The 14,357-nt window shown below is 42.2% G+C and overlaps 1 protein-coding gene across 3 annotated transcripts in view; it reads right to left on the bottom strand.

The window, feature by feature from the left end:
- RHOC (ras homolog family member C) overlaps window positions 1–14,357 on the bottom strand; it is a 29,380-nt gene that overhangs the window by 2,351 nt on the left and 12,672 nt on the right. For 2 of the 3 annotated variants that reach the window (XM_081916477.1, XM_081916478.1), the window contains exons 2-4: window positions 4,006–4,163; window positions 3,189–3,309; window positions 1,311–1,441 (exon numbers count right to left, since the gene is read on the bottom strand). In XM_081916477.1, the coding sequence (XP_081772603.1) occupies window positions 1,311–1,441; window positions 3,189–3,309; window positions 4,006–4,161 (408 nt within the window). In that variant the 5' untranslated portion in view covers window positions 4,162–4,163. Of the gene's footprint in view, window positions 1–1,310; window positions 1,442–3,188; window positions 3,310–4,005; window positions 4,164–9,512; window positions 9,603–14,357 lie in introns of those variants that run through there. The other variant, XM_081916476.1, reaches the window with a different exon arrangement.

Raw genomic sequence — 14,357 nt, 5'->3', positions numbered from 1 at the left:
TAGCAGTGAGCTATGTGAGTTTTAACTGCCAATACCTCTGCCTGGAAGAGATCTTACTGAGCCTGCTCAGAGGCAACTTTACCACCAGTCCTCCCCTTCTGCAATGGTTACTGTGTTGGGGAAAGTGGAAGTGGCAGCAACTTCCCATGGACTTTCTTGTAAAAGCCCTGAATATCCTCCCAAGAATTATGAGGAATGTGAGAACTGATTAAGAGCACCATTGGAGAAGGGCACTATCTTCCAAGTGGACCAAAGATTTAGAGCATATGGCTGCAATATCAAGAAATAAGGTAACATGAAATGAAAGATGGTAGTATCAGAGTTGTAGAGTTGGAAGCTACCCTGAGGGTCATCTAGTCCCAACGCCCTGCAATGTAGAAACTCAACTAAATCCATACATAATATTCCAGAATCGAGACGCTTGCATCAACCTCCTAAAAGCAACCCAACATCTTTCTAGGAGTGCTCCACTAAAGAGCAAATGATTATTCACAACACATTTTGTTCTGTTAATCGCCATTATAATATGAGATGGGAAACTTTGGGGGGGGGGTGAAGTTAGTATAACAATTCAAGTACTGACAAATCATTCTAGTTTTGAAATAATATTCTGATCTCCCAGAAAGAAAAGTGATTCCTTAAATTTCTTGTGTGAAAAATCCAAAGCATTTACAAGTTTCACCTAATACTTCAGTGTAATATTTTAAATAAGATGCATATTGCATCACACATTGTATGGCGTAGAGCACAGATCCATGTATACTATTTAATTGCGTTAACTATCTAATTCTTCTTTTTTTTACACACTTTAAAGTTTTTTATTTACTTTTGAAGATTTCTCACGTGATCCTGCTTGGAATAAGGCTCCCTAGTTACAGAGTTTCAGAATACACACTGGTTTTATCCGGAAATCTTCAGTTATCTCACCCATTTTAAGGGGTATTGGATGACTTGCTGTTTAGAAAAGGATAGGAGGGATATAGATTCTCCCCAAGAGCACTTTACTGCATAGCAGCAGCCATCAGTAATTCTGGTATGAAGGTATCTGAAGAAGTGTGCATGCACACGAAAGCTCATACCAAGAACTAACTTAGTTGGTCTTTAAGGTGCTACTGGAAGGAATTTTTTTTGACTCTGGTATGAAGAGTTCTCCAAGCTGTGGCAACAGTGGCTGCTGGTATAAAGCCTTCCCAGAGACATCACAATGACAACATTACACAACATTATTTAAAGCAAGTGAATTATTTCTTGCTACAAAAACTCAACAAGCTTTTTTTTTAAAAAAAAAAAATACAACAGGCTCCTCCTACCTGTTTCATCTTTGCCAGTTCCCTGCGGGTGTGATCGTCATTCCGCAAGTCCTTCTTGTTCCCCACAAGGATGATGGGCACATTAGGGCAGAAGTGCTTCACTTCAGGTGTCCATTTCTCTGGGATGTTTTCTAGAAAGGCCAATCACATTCTCATGAACCAGGTCAGGCCATGAAATAAAAGCCCTCCTCCCAATGAAGGACAGATTCACAGGTATAATAATCCCATGGCACTTAAAAAGGAAGATGTTTGAGACCTCTTCAAAACAGGCCATCCCCAGATCCAGTTCGTTGCCAAAAGCAAGACTGGATACAATGAGAGTCCTATTTCCAGAGCCCTGGCCAGCACATGGCTGAGAGCCTGCTCTCCCTACCACACCCTGTAGCAGCTGAAAGGGAACACTGAACTCCCTATGCCAATGAAAGAAATAAAGTGACTGGGAATATGGGAAAGCTCTCCTGACACAAATCCCAGAGCCACAGCAAAAATAAAATCCCTGGAGACGTGGGCAAAGATCAGTTTCAGAGAGACAGAACACCACACAGAAGGAGCTGTGCAGGAAAGTTCAAAGCATCTCCCAGCAGACACTTCCCTGCAGAATCCAGCTATGACAAATACTGTCATCATTATTAAGTCTATAGCGCTAGCAGATGCCCAAGGAGTCAACACAGTTTAGTAGTTGTGTAAGGCCCAGTTAACTGTTTGCCCTCAAATGCAGAGGCAGGATCCTATCATCATCCTCCAGCCAACAAGATGCTTAACACAGATCTGCTCTAACATGGGTCTTGCTGGTTATATCCTGTATCATCTGCCAAATCCGTACACATATCTATGTGTAGAGGCTGTTTAAAAGTGTCACTACCTGGAGTTTTAGAGGCAAAGTGTTATCTGTTAAAATGTGACAATACTGCGGTCCATAAAGTCCTATGAATAAATTCCTAGTTAGAAATAGTACTCCTGATTCTCGATCGTGCATTCAAAGGCAGTGGTTACTGGAATAAGGTTTCCCCTTTTTCAAGGGAGAAAAATATTGCAAGCAGCCAAACGTGTTTGAAAAGCCCCTGGATAACAGGGCAAGGCAGCTGCTTTCATGTATAGACCAGTGGGTCTTTATTACCTACTTATCTCATTTTTAACTTGTCCATGATCAAACAAGGTGGGGTACCTCAAACAATATAAAATAAAACCAGTGACAATTTCAACAAAATTATTAACACATGAATCAGCCGGTATAACCTCTGTTCTTCCTTGTTTGTTCTACAAAGATCCAAACTCAAATCCAGGTCTTTCATGGGGGGTGGGGTGGGGAGACAGGCCAGGGGTTCCCCACCACCGATCTTGCTCAATGTCTGCTGGCTCTCCAGCAATGTATTTTCCATCTACTGCCACTTACCATTTTAATTGAAGACACCAGAAATTAGACTTAGTCACCTACTCAAAAAAATGTGCTCTACATTGAGCTATGGCACTTCCCTTAACATTCTTAGACCACTGCAACAGTTGTGGAAAATCCTGGGAACTGTAGTTTAAGGGTGCTGGGAAATGTAGCTCTGCAAGCAACCTCCTAACAACTCTAAGCACCCTTAATAAACTACAGTTCCTATGATTATTTGCGGGAGGCTATGATCCTTAAAGTGTGCTTTAAATATCTGGTGTGAATGTGACCAATGTTTCCCAAAATAGCCATTGCTTATCTGAATCCTGCAGGGACTGGAAGAAACACTACTTTGAAAGCTAAATTAGGTGTTTCAGCTTTCCCAACCCACCCGCCCACAGAGTTCCCTTGTATCCTGTGGGTGTGACCATGAGCCAGCAAATGGGCAGTATCACATGCCCTGTGTCCTCACTGCCTCTTACCTCAAGCCTAGGGTGCCTTACCTAAGCTGTCTGGACTATCAATGGAAAAGCACATGAGGATAACATCTGTGTCTGGATAAGAGAGGGGCCGTAGCCTGTCATAGTCTTCCTGCCCAGCCGTGTCCCAAAGGGCCAGCTCCACCTGGAGAGACAGAAGGAAGTTTATATCGGTGAGCAGCAGCATCAATACCACTCTGGATAAGAAATAAAAGCAAACAGGAACACAGACCGCTTTTTCTTTCTCTCCCCATAGTACATCTTGGTTAAGAGGCAGCTTTAAAGGCAACCTGGCACAACATCTACCCTAATTAAACTGCCTGAGCCCAGGAATTGATTATGGCCATTATCCAGTGTGTTTTATAGGACTGCAGCGTTACCCTCAAGGGTGCCACCAAACGGTGTCAGATGATCATGAAGCTGTCAGGAGAGGTTAGGGCCAAACACAGCTCACAGCAACATCCCTCCTGACCAACGTGGGACAGTCAGTTACAAGATGTGCAGACTCTCAGAGATAACAGCATGACATTGATACCACTTTAGAACAGTTCTACCGAAATTACTGTAAACATTTATTGAGTATTTATGCTATGGACAGTACACAGCTTGACCCAAAGGGAAAACCTAACTTGAGGCAGGAGTGGGGACGAATAGGATGAAATCAGGGTTTTGGCAACAGGTGACAGAGGTGGGCAAGAACATTTTAAAGGGACTGGTGTCAGAAGGAGCAGCATGAGGTTCAGCACTCAGGGATGAACTGCAACAGAAACTGATGTGATATTTAGTTGGGGTTAAAAGCATATGTATGCTCAAAGGTGCACCTGCTAGCAAAGAGTGTTACCTGTTTCCCATCTACTTCAATGTCAGCAATGTAGTTTTCAAAGACGGTTGGCACATAGACCTCTGGGAATTGGTCCTTACTGAACACAATCAGCAGGCAGGTCTTCCCGCAAGCACCATCTCCAACAATCACCAGCTTTTTCCGAATCGCTGCCATGCCTGCAGAAAGTGAAAGAAGGCTAGATATGAAACACAGATCATGAAGACGGTGGAATCCTACAACAGGGATGGACAAAAAGTAGTTTGGGATCTACTAGTAAACTTCTTGGTGATTTGCAGGGTATTGGCAAACGTTTCTGACTCCCCATTTTTTAATGATAAGCAACAGCAAAACAACTTTTTCTGCCCAAATTAGGCTGCTAAAATAAAGATAAGCTACTAACCAGGAGTGGACTTTCATGTGATGGGTTGGTGGCCTCAATTCTGTTCCAATACTGGAGGCAAATTCCTCAGCTTAGAATGCGCTCAGAGGCACCTTGTTCTTTAATTCTAACTGTTTGTCTTTTGCACTTAGCTCTGATGGGTAAATCTTAAGGCTCTAATAAAAACCCAAAGCAGATTGGACAAACCCCAAGCCTGCTCACCCTTATGCTGCTGGATAGCTGATAACTCCTCCTTGCAGGCAAGGAATATTCTGTGCCAAATATAGGGCAACTCTTTATCAAGAAAAACTAAATCCTGCCATCGCAATGAATTCTGAAAAAGCAAACAAGTAATCAGGCGCTATAGCACCCTTATATTTCAGAGTGGCCTGAAAATCCCTCCTGCTACCATGCAGCATAAGGGAGTTCATTTTAAAAGGTCACAAGTACTTTCCTGATCACCTCACAATTCAAAAAAAGCCACGCTTTTCTTTGACTGTCTCACTGACTTCACTTGCAAGAACATGGCTGGGCTACATTTCAGAACAGATGTATAGATTAGCTACAAAAACCACAAAAATGTCACTGCACACCAGACTTTCTGCGAGTTTCAATCCAGCGGAAGTTATTTTAGAAACCATAAAGTGTGTCTGGAGAGCACAGTGATGCAACAGAAACAACACTCAACATGAATAAGCATTTATACTCCAGCTGAAAATTTCAAAATATTTAGACGGCAATATTGTGCAAGCAAGGAAAAACAATTATCCTTATGACTTATAACATGTATCACTGCCTTTGCTGGACAAACATTGTGAATATTATATATTACTGCCCAGCCCTTCCCCAGTTTCAAATTTTTGAAGCTGCCCTCATTCATGAGGTTTTTTTTGGGGGGAGGGGGTGCTCTAATATGTAGTTTCAACCCAAAATCTGCACCTAATGGATTTGGGGGTATTATGCTAAAGGCACTGGTGGACTGCGCTGGGGAGTGAGGGGAGAAGAGAGGAGAACTTTGCTGTTTGGAGCAGAGCCAACAAAGGGATTCCATGGGGAATTCCAAGGGATGTGTGTAAGCACATTCCCAGCACAGGACGCTGCAGCCACATCTCCTCTAGCAACATTTCACCCTGCATATATAAGCAATGCTCCAAGATAGAGCTGGTGTGGGCTCCGAGCACAAGGATAGCCAGAAGTCATTCTGAAGGCTGGAAGCCCTGCACAAAGTTTTGCCCGCACTCTTGCCTTACAAACCAAGAAAATCACACAGGTGTCTAAATTAGGCACCTGTAAACAGAAGGGAGATCAGTGATGCAGCAGAACACCTGCCATGTAATGAAAAATCAGGTTAAAAAAGGCGAAAACACCTGGGATATGAATGTTTCAGAGGCTCGGCATTTGAAGTTCAAAGAACTATAGTGCTCGATTTGTCTGGATTTGTCTGCTGGATTAAATACTCTTGCAACAGAAGCCAGTGTACTTCCCTGGCAATGACACACACAAACCCCAACAGAAACTCCCACAACACAGGGGAAAGCACCAAGTATAATCAAGACTTGTGTCATAAATAGATTAACTAATTAGATTCAGCTTCAAAAAGCAAAATGAAGTCCTCATCCATTTGCTCAGCAGGTGAGCAATAAGCATTCCTCCTACTCTGCCTGAAGCCAAGCTGACTTTCAAGAAGGTTGCATCTGGAACATTTTGCCATAAACCTAGACCTCCAGAATACGTGCAGTATTGCACTCCTTTCTCAGCTGCCAGACTTCTCAGGGTCAGCAGCTATATAACTTTGATAATCTCTGGGGTTAAGATGACTGTGCTGTTTAGCATTCTGACAGAGGATGGAGTGTTAACAGGGCTGAATTTAAGACTTTCTAGAGTCCTCAATTCTTCAGAATTAATACCTCGATTCAGCCAGCAGACACAGAATATGTCAGGAGTGAATGCCTTGTCATAAGACTTGCTAATTTGGAACAAACCCTGCCTGATGTATAGATGTCACAAGCCCTAACGCAAGACTATACAGTCTAGAGGTAATGATTTACACAAAGGCACAAGCATCAACCCACATGAAGGGGGGAAACACACCCAATTCTAGGTTGTTTAAAAAATAAAAATAAACCTGAATCTAGTATTCAACTATCTGAGACATTTCTCCAGCTCCCCAGTCATGAAACTATTACTGTAATTGTTGGTTGGCATCTGTCAGTCTCAGGATACAGTGGAAGAGTGTGCCTTCAGGGGTGGAGTCAAACAGTGCCTGCTGTGGCTGTAGACCGATATGGGAGAGACATGTTTTGTTGCAGCTGGGGCAGATGAAGGCATCCAGTTGTGCTGATGCAGATGTGCCATGGTATTTCTTCTCTCTGTGCTCCTCCCAGCAGTCATTCCTCCTCCTCTGGTCACTGCTATGGATATACAACCTGAGTGTCTCCAGGTTTTTTTTGTGTGTCATTTACAAACAACATTTCTTGGGTAGGAACCTGTCACAATTTTGTCTTGGAATGGAGACATTGCCTGGTTCAACAGACCCCCATCACTCCTTGAATGGATGTACACACCATCTGCAGTCAAGCTGAAGGCATAGGAGAGTAACAGGGAGAAGAATATGCCCAAGAGAGTTGGGGGAAGAACACAGCCCTGTTGCACACTGCTCTTTATAGGGAAGGCATCCAAGGAAGAGCCGTAATGTTGTTGTTGTTTAGTCGTTTAGTCGTGTCCAACTCTTCGTGACCCCATGGACCAGAGCACGCCAGGCACTCCTGTCTTCCACTGCCTCCCGCAGTTTGGTCAAACTCATGTTTGTAGCTTCAAGAACACTGTCCAACCATCTTGTCCTCTGTCGTCCCCTTCTCCTTGTGCCCTCCATCTTTCCCAACATCAGGGTCTTTTCCAGGGAGTCTTCTCTTCTCATGAGGTGGCCAAAGTACTGGAGCCTCAGCTTCACAATCTGTCCTTACAGTGAGCACTCAGGGCAGATTTCCTTCTCAATGGAATGCCTTTATACAAATCTGTGGTGACACCACACTTGGAATATTGTGTACAATTCTGGTTGTCCTTTATCTCAAAAAGTGTGCTACAGAATCAGAAAAGGACAAGAGATGATCTGGGGCTAGAGTTAATTCCTGGGGAGTGGGAAAGGTTACATCTGAGGCTTTTTAGTTGTCTTGTTTGTTTTTAAAGACAAGAGGAGGATACGCTTGACATTTATATACATGTTTTAAGTTTACTAACTGCATTTATATTTTCCCCAACAACAAAATGTTTTCTGGATGGCTTCCAATGAAGGAAAAACAAATGCATATAAAAATAAAAACGAAACCAATAACCATAAAATCTAAGAACATAAAACCAGCAGCCAGAGGATAAAAGCAACGTAACAAAAACTCACAGCAATACCATAATTCTGAAAGTTTTAAAATGTGTGATAATACTGAGTCATAAAATCGACACTGAAGCTAAAAAGGTTTAAGAGCCTGATAAAATAGAAAGATCTTCACCTGGTGATGAAACACTGACATAGCTGTCGGGTGAGCCAAGCAAGCATCGTGTGGAGAAAACACATAGAGAATAGACATTTTGTTCTCCCCTCTCTCCTAATACTAGAACCCGGGGTCAGCCAATGAAGGCACACAGCACAGAACTAGACAATGGAACTCTCCACCACAAGATGGCTTTCCTACAATCAAGTGGTATACAAATTTTCATAAATATATCATAAACCCAAATAAAGTACCTCCAAGCAGGGATATTCCTAGATTATGCAACACCCTATTAATACCTTGGCCCTGATTCATGTTATCTACTGTATCATGACTGGATAGATCTGGTAATGTTGCTTTCACAGTGCGGCATATTAATATCTGTCTTTACGCTATTTTGCCTTGACAAATCAATTCAACACAAGTTGTTTTAGGGTGCAAAAAACACAAAAAAACCTCTGCTAAGATCTCAGGAAAGACCAGAACTTTATGTGTTTGTTCTAAAAAACAGCATTTTGCCATAATTCTTGCATAACAGGCTTTACTGATGTGATTCAAATTTACTGATGTGATTCAAATTAGGACAATCTCTTGTGTCCTTTTTTAAAACAAACATACATACATACATGCTTCTGTATGTGGTGGGGAGAATTAGCATGTAGACAACTATACAAACATGAATACTCCCCTCCCAAATCTCACAAAGTCGTCTGAGGTGCAATTGGGGGGAAACAGATGCAGGTACTGTTCACAACACTTCACCTGACTACTTTGAACCCATAAACATTGAATGGAAGGAGGAGACTTCCAAGTGTGAGGGTTGGCTAAAAGAGGGAAGACTTGAAAAAGTCAGAGCATATCCATATTGATAAGCAGCTTGTTCTCAGAGACAACGCCAACAGGAGCTAAATATTTTATTCATTACATTAAGCCTGCAGTCAGTGGATAAAACAGATGGGATCATCGCTCTTAAGATACTGCCAGTTAAATGTGGAGAATTGAATATCATTCCTTTCCATCCAGCCTACTGCAAGAAATTATGCCAGAGATGGGTCTGACATTTGTCATCCATATAACACTTTTATTGAGCAAAGTGTTTTATAACCTCATTTCATTCGTCCTCAGCTGGCCTTTCGGGGGGGTTATTTACATTTTATGGTTTAAAAATGCAAGCAACTTTATTGCTCAACCACTGGTCTTTACAATAAAAAATAATAATAAAAGCACAGTTTGGAGCACACAACATAAAGCCTTCTTAAAAACTCATAAAAACCAGTAGTCCGTTGTAATGCATACGAAGGAAAATTATGGACATGGCCGTGGCTACAGCAGAGAATCTATGACTACCCTTGGGACTCGAATCTGAATCTTCAGCGATCCAATTTATTGGAGGTTTGAAAGCAGAGGTTGGATGGCCATGTGCCAGGGATTCTTCAGTTGTGCTTCCTACAAGGGGTTGGACTAGATGACCCCTGGGGTTCCTTACAACTCTACAATTCTTTTATTCTATTAATTTTAGAGATATAGGAAGGGGTAAGATATTTAGAATAGTTGATCTATTAAAATATTCATTTTAAAAAGTGTGCCATATATATATATTAGCAGTGAAACACATATCAAACACCTAATGTAGATGCAATGACAAAAATGTTTTAACTTGCCTTTTGGAGGGTAAGCGGGAGAGCGCCAAACAGAATACATCTTAACACTGTGAGGTTACCTTTTGTAGCTTGGGGGGGGGGATTGGACAGCTCTGGCAAACATAGGTGATATGTTGCCATAGGAACTCATTGTTAAATCACTGTCCTGAATGACTAGGCAATAATTGAAAGCAGGCAAGAGGCATGTCTCTCTCCTCACCCCTTAGCTACAGAGGATGTCATCTAGCGGCTTTGAAGTGTGTGTTTAAGTAAGCACAGCCTGCAGTTAGGGATTCTGGATTCTAGAAACACAGGGTGCTGGCAGTCTCCCTCAAGATCTGGTGTGGGAGAAGTGGGGTGCTGAAGTGCTCGAGCTTTGGGCTTCCACCCATGCTCAACTTGTGCACATGCAAACATTACAAAGATCTCCTTCCTTTCCTTCATTTTGTTTGACCCCAGTTTTTTACAATCCAACCCACCCACCCAACCATATACAGTGGTACCTCGGGTTAAGTACTTAATTCGTTCCGGAGGTCCGTTCTTAACCTGAAACTGTTCTTAACCTGAAGCACCACTTTAGCTAATGGGGCCTCCTGCTGCTGCCGTGCCGCCAGAGCACGATTTCTATTCTCATCCTGAAGCAAAGTTCTTAACCCGAGGTAATATTTCTGGGTTAGCGGAGTCTGTAACCTGAAGCGTATGTAACCCGAGGTACCACTGTATATGGGCAGCCATATAAATTTTATTAATCACTTACGACTGCTAAAATGAGCTGCTATCTTCCTGGCGCCTCCTTTAAGGTACATACAGAACAGAACTAGGCCTCCCTAGAGGTAAATAACAAATCCCCCAAATAGTGATATAGTGGCATTGATTTGCTAGCCTCTTTTTTCTTAGCTCATGATCCACAGTGCAAATGAAGCAAATTGTATTTGCTCATCTCGCTTTATTGGCCGAGGGAGCCGGCGTACAGCTTCCAGGTCATGTGACCAGCATGACTAAGCCGCTTCCAGCGAACCAGAGCAGCACACAGAAACGCCATTTACCTTCCCGCCGGAGTGGTACCTATTTATCTACTTGCACTTTGACGTGCTTTCGAACTGCTAGGTTGGCAGGAGCTGGGACCGAGTAACAAGAGCTCACCCCGTTGTGGGGATTCAAACCGCCGACTTTCTGATCGGCAAGTCCTAGGCTCTGTGGTTTAACCCACAGTGCCACCTGCCCCCTTATGCATCTAATTAGAGGCCAATAAAAGGGCATGGCACAGTGAGAAAGAAGAAATCAAGGAACAAAAGGTTAGCAAGTGCAGGAATTACATGAACCTTCACCAAAGAAAAACTGGACAAATCTTAACTCATCTTCCTGATGGGTTTTCAAACCTAATCACATTCGTTGTTGTTGTTGTTTAGTTGTTTAGTCGTGTCCAACTCTTCGTGACCCCATGGACCAGAGCACGCCAGGCACTCCTGTCTTCCACTGCCTCCCGCAGTTTCATCAAACTCATGCTGGTTGCTTCGAGAACACTGTCACATTCTTTAGTCAAGACTACTGTCCTCATGCTATCAGTGACAACATAATCATGTTGCAGAACATGCAACAATTGCCATAGTGTCTCCAGAGACCATTAACACTTTTTTTGGGGGGGGCAAGGGTCACATTCACCCTTACCCACCTCTCCAAGGGCTACATGCCGGTGGGAAAGGATCAGAGCAAAATAAAAATAAAAATAAGTGGGATCACAAGTCCATGACCAGGAAGAAAATAAATATTCATGATTGATTGATTCATGGTTTTATACACCCCAAAGGCAGGCAGAAAAATTATACAGCAATTAACCAATCATGCTTCAGAAAAAAAGATTTTATTCACTTTGTGCTGAATCTATTAAAAAATGGAAGAAGGCATCCATATCGCAGTGGACTTGGGAACATTGATTGGGGTTTGCTAACAGGAATGATTAATATAGGAGCACCCAAGCCACATTCACTCAGTGCTGCAAAGTTGATAACTGGAAACAATCCAACTCAGATTCCAACACTGTAATTGACTGTGTACGCTTGTACGCATTGTGAAATGCCAGCCAGCCTTGAGATAAGCCAAATTTGAACAATTCCACCCCTAGAGATTTTGTTACCTAGGTTCTGTTTATAAAGAGATGGCCTTATCTACAACAGAGGAATTCCCAGTTATATATAACTGAAGATAGATAATAACGATACTCTACAAGGCTGATATCTTAAATTGTCATTGCCTTCTATCCTGCAGACACAATATGTTGGTTTTCATCACACTTAAGGAGCATTAAACAGTAGATCTGAATAACATTACAGTATCAACACTTAGTGTTTTATATAGCACTCCACAGCACGCAAAGTACTTCATCATATACAAAATTTCAATAACTGTTACAGACAACCCTGTGAAGCATGGCATTAGCTTGCTTCATGTGTGCAAGGGGTTCCACATGAAGAAATAAATAGCAAGACTGTACTGCTGGCCCTGCTCCCAAATGTGGCTTCTCCCAACCCCATCTCTGACATCAGCACATTAGGTATGGACATCCCAGCTCAGGAATCCACACCTAACACATGCATGTTTGGGAGAGGCAATGGGTTCACCCTTTTTACACATGGACCCCCTTTCCATGCTACTCACATGAAGGAACGTTTTGAAGACTGTCCAGAAACGTCAAGTGGTCCAAAAACGTATCAGCAAAGCAAGCACACATAAGATCACACTTCAACAACCCGGTACATCCTTACAGTGCTTAAAGAGATATAACAGCTACCAATTCATTCCTGGAAACAATTCCAAAGTGCCTGGCTTGGTCTACAGCACCAAAATGATCTGGGAACAGAGGAAGCTCCAAGTATAGGCTCAGCATTGCCAATTATCTAGCAGTAAGTTTGGGGATTTCACGAAGCCCAGCCCTACGTGATAATGGGGGGTCAATGAACCTGCAAAGGATGTGCTCTGCCACTCAGCTATTACCTCAAGATATGCAAAATATTAACCACCCTGGCTGTTAATATCATCTTCAAAGCGTCTCTCCACCTTCTGTGGTGCAGCAAGCAATGCGTGGAAGGGCTTTTTCAGTAATGGCACCCAAAGCCATTTCAAACAAATACAGTGGTACGTTGGTTCTCAAACTTAATCCGTTCCAGAAGTCTGTTCCAAAACCAACGCATTCCAAAAGCAAGGTGCGCTTTCCCATAGAAAGTAATGCAAAATGGATTAATCTGAACCTGACTTTTTTAAAATTTATTTTTATTAAGATTTTCAGTTAAACAGAAAACAGAAAACAAACCAGAACAAACAATCAAAAACTAAAACACTCTTAACAATCATTCTTTGGTACCATCATCTTATTTACATTGCGTTGGATCACGCCTCGACTTCCTTCCTATCCCGTTGCGGTTTTCTTGGTAAACTTCTACTCTTACAGTTTCTGTTCCAATTATGTACACATCACAAGGTTTATGTTAAGCCTACTGTAGTTTTTAAATTTCTACAATTACTTTTAATATATGTCACAAATTTACTCCATTCTTCAATAAACTATGTACCTTCTTGGTGTCTAATTTTATGTGTCATTCTTGCTAATTCTGCGTATTCAAATAATTTTACTTGCCAATCCATAACCGTAGGGATCTCTGCTGATTTCCATTTTTGAGCTATCAATACCCTGGCCGCCACCGTCGCATATGGAACTTGACTTTTAAAAACAACCCCTAAAACAGCAATTTAACATGAATTTTACTATCTAATGAGACCATTGATCCATAAGATGAAAGCAATGAGCAATATACTGCAGTCACACAATCATTCAGGAGCTGAATTGGGTTCCACGCAGTCACAAAAATGAAACAAAAAGCCGCAAAAATGCAAAAAAATAGCAAAAACAGACAGACCTCAGTGTAACACTCAAATCAGAAGCATAACACTCAAATCGGAGCACATTCGGCTTCCAAAAAAAGTTCACAAACTGGAACACTTCTGGGTTTGCAATGTTTGGGTTCCAAGTTGTTTGAGTACCAAGGCATTTGAGAACCAAGGTACCACTGTATTGCCATCCGTGTATTTAAGATGGAGTCTGAGAGAAAGTGGTACTGTATACCTAAACTGACCTACTGGAGTTCATGATACTGGAGGCAACTAGGAGAGCTGTTTTGTATAAAAGTTAGAGTGTCACACTAGGACCTGCTGTGTAATTCTCTGGGTGACCTTGGGCAGTCTCTCTCTCTCTCTCTTTCTCTCCTGTCTCACAGGGAGTGTTGCAGAGTTAAAGATTAAAGCTTAGGAGGACCATGCCCAGCGCCCTGAGCTCAATACCATCTGAACCAAGGATAGCCTGGTTTACGGTTCAGCCTCTTAACCTCTGTGCCATACACCAGTTCATGTTTCAAAACAATTAAAACCTGCAACGTTATCACAATAACTCTGCACTATCACAGTTAGTGATAGTTAGTAAGCAGCACAGTGTTCTAAACTTGTGTGCCAGACATTCGGAGGTGTGACCCAAACTGCGGAAAGGGAAATAAAAGTAAGATATAGCAAAACAAGTCAGAGGAACTGGCATTCTAAGGTCAAGATGGTCCCTGCTATTGGGACTCTTTGTTCCTTTTAATATTATTATTGAAGGGAAGTAGCCTATGTTTGTATTTCATCTGTCAGTGCAGGCCCCGTTTTCCCTGCTGTCACCTTATCTTAAACACAGGGCAAAGGGAATTTGGGAATGTGAAGCATTCTCTTGCAACACCAGAAAGGAGAATTTGGAAAGAGCAGTCAATGCTTTCAAGTCTGCCTGTTACTTGGAACTATATATTTGGGGAGGTAGGTCAGGGAAAAAAAGGTTTTGCGTATATT

Source organism: Podarcis melisellensis (assembly GCF_964234715.1).
Source record: "Podarcis melisellensis genome assembly, chromosome: 6".
NCBI classification, from domain to species: Eukaryota; Metazoa; Chordata; class Lepidosauria; order Squamata; family Lacertidae; genus Podarcis; species Podarcis melisellensis.
Note: the sequence above shows the minus strand (reverse complement) of the source record. Positions and strands in the feature narration are given on the sequence as shown.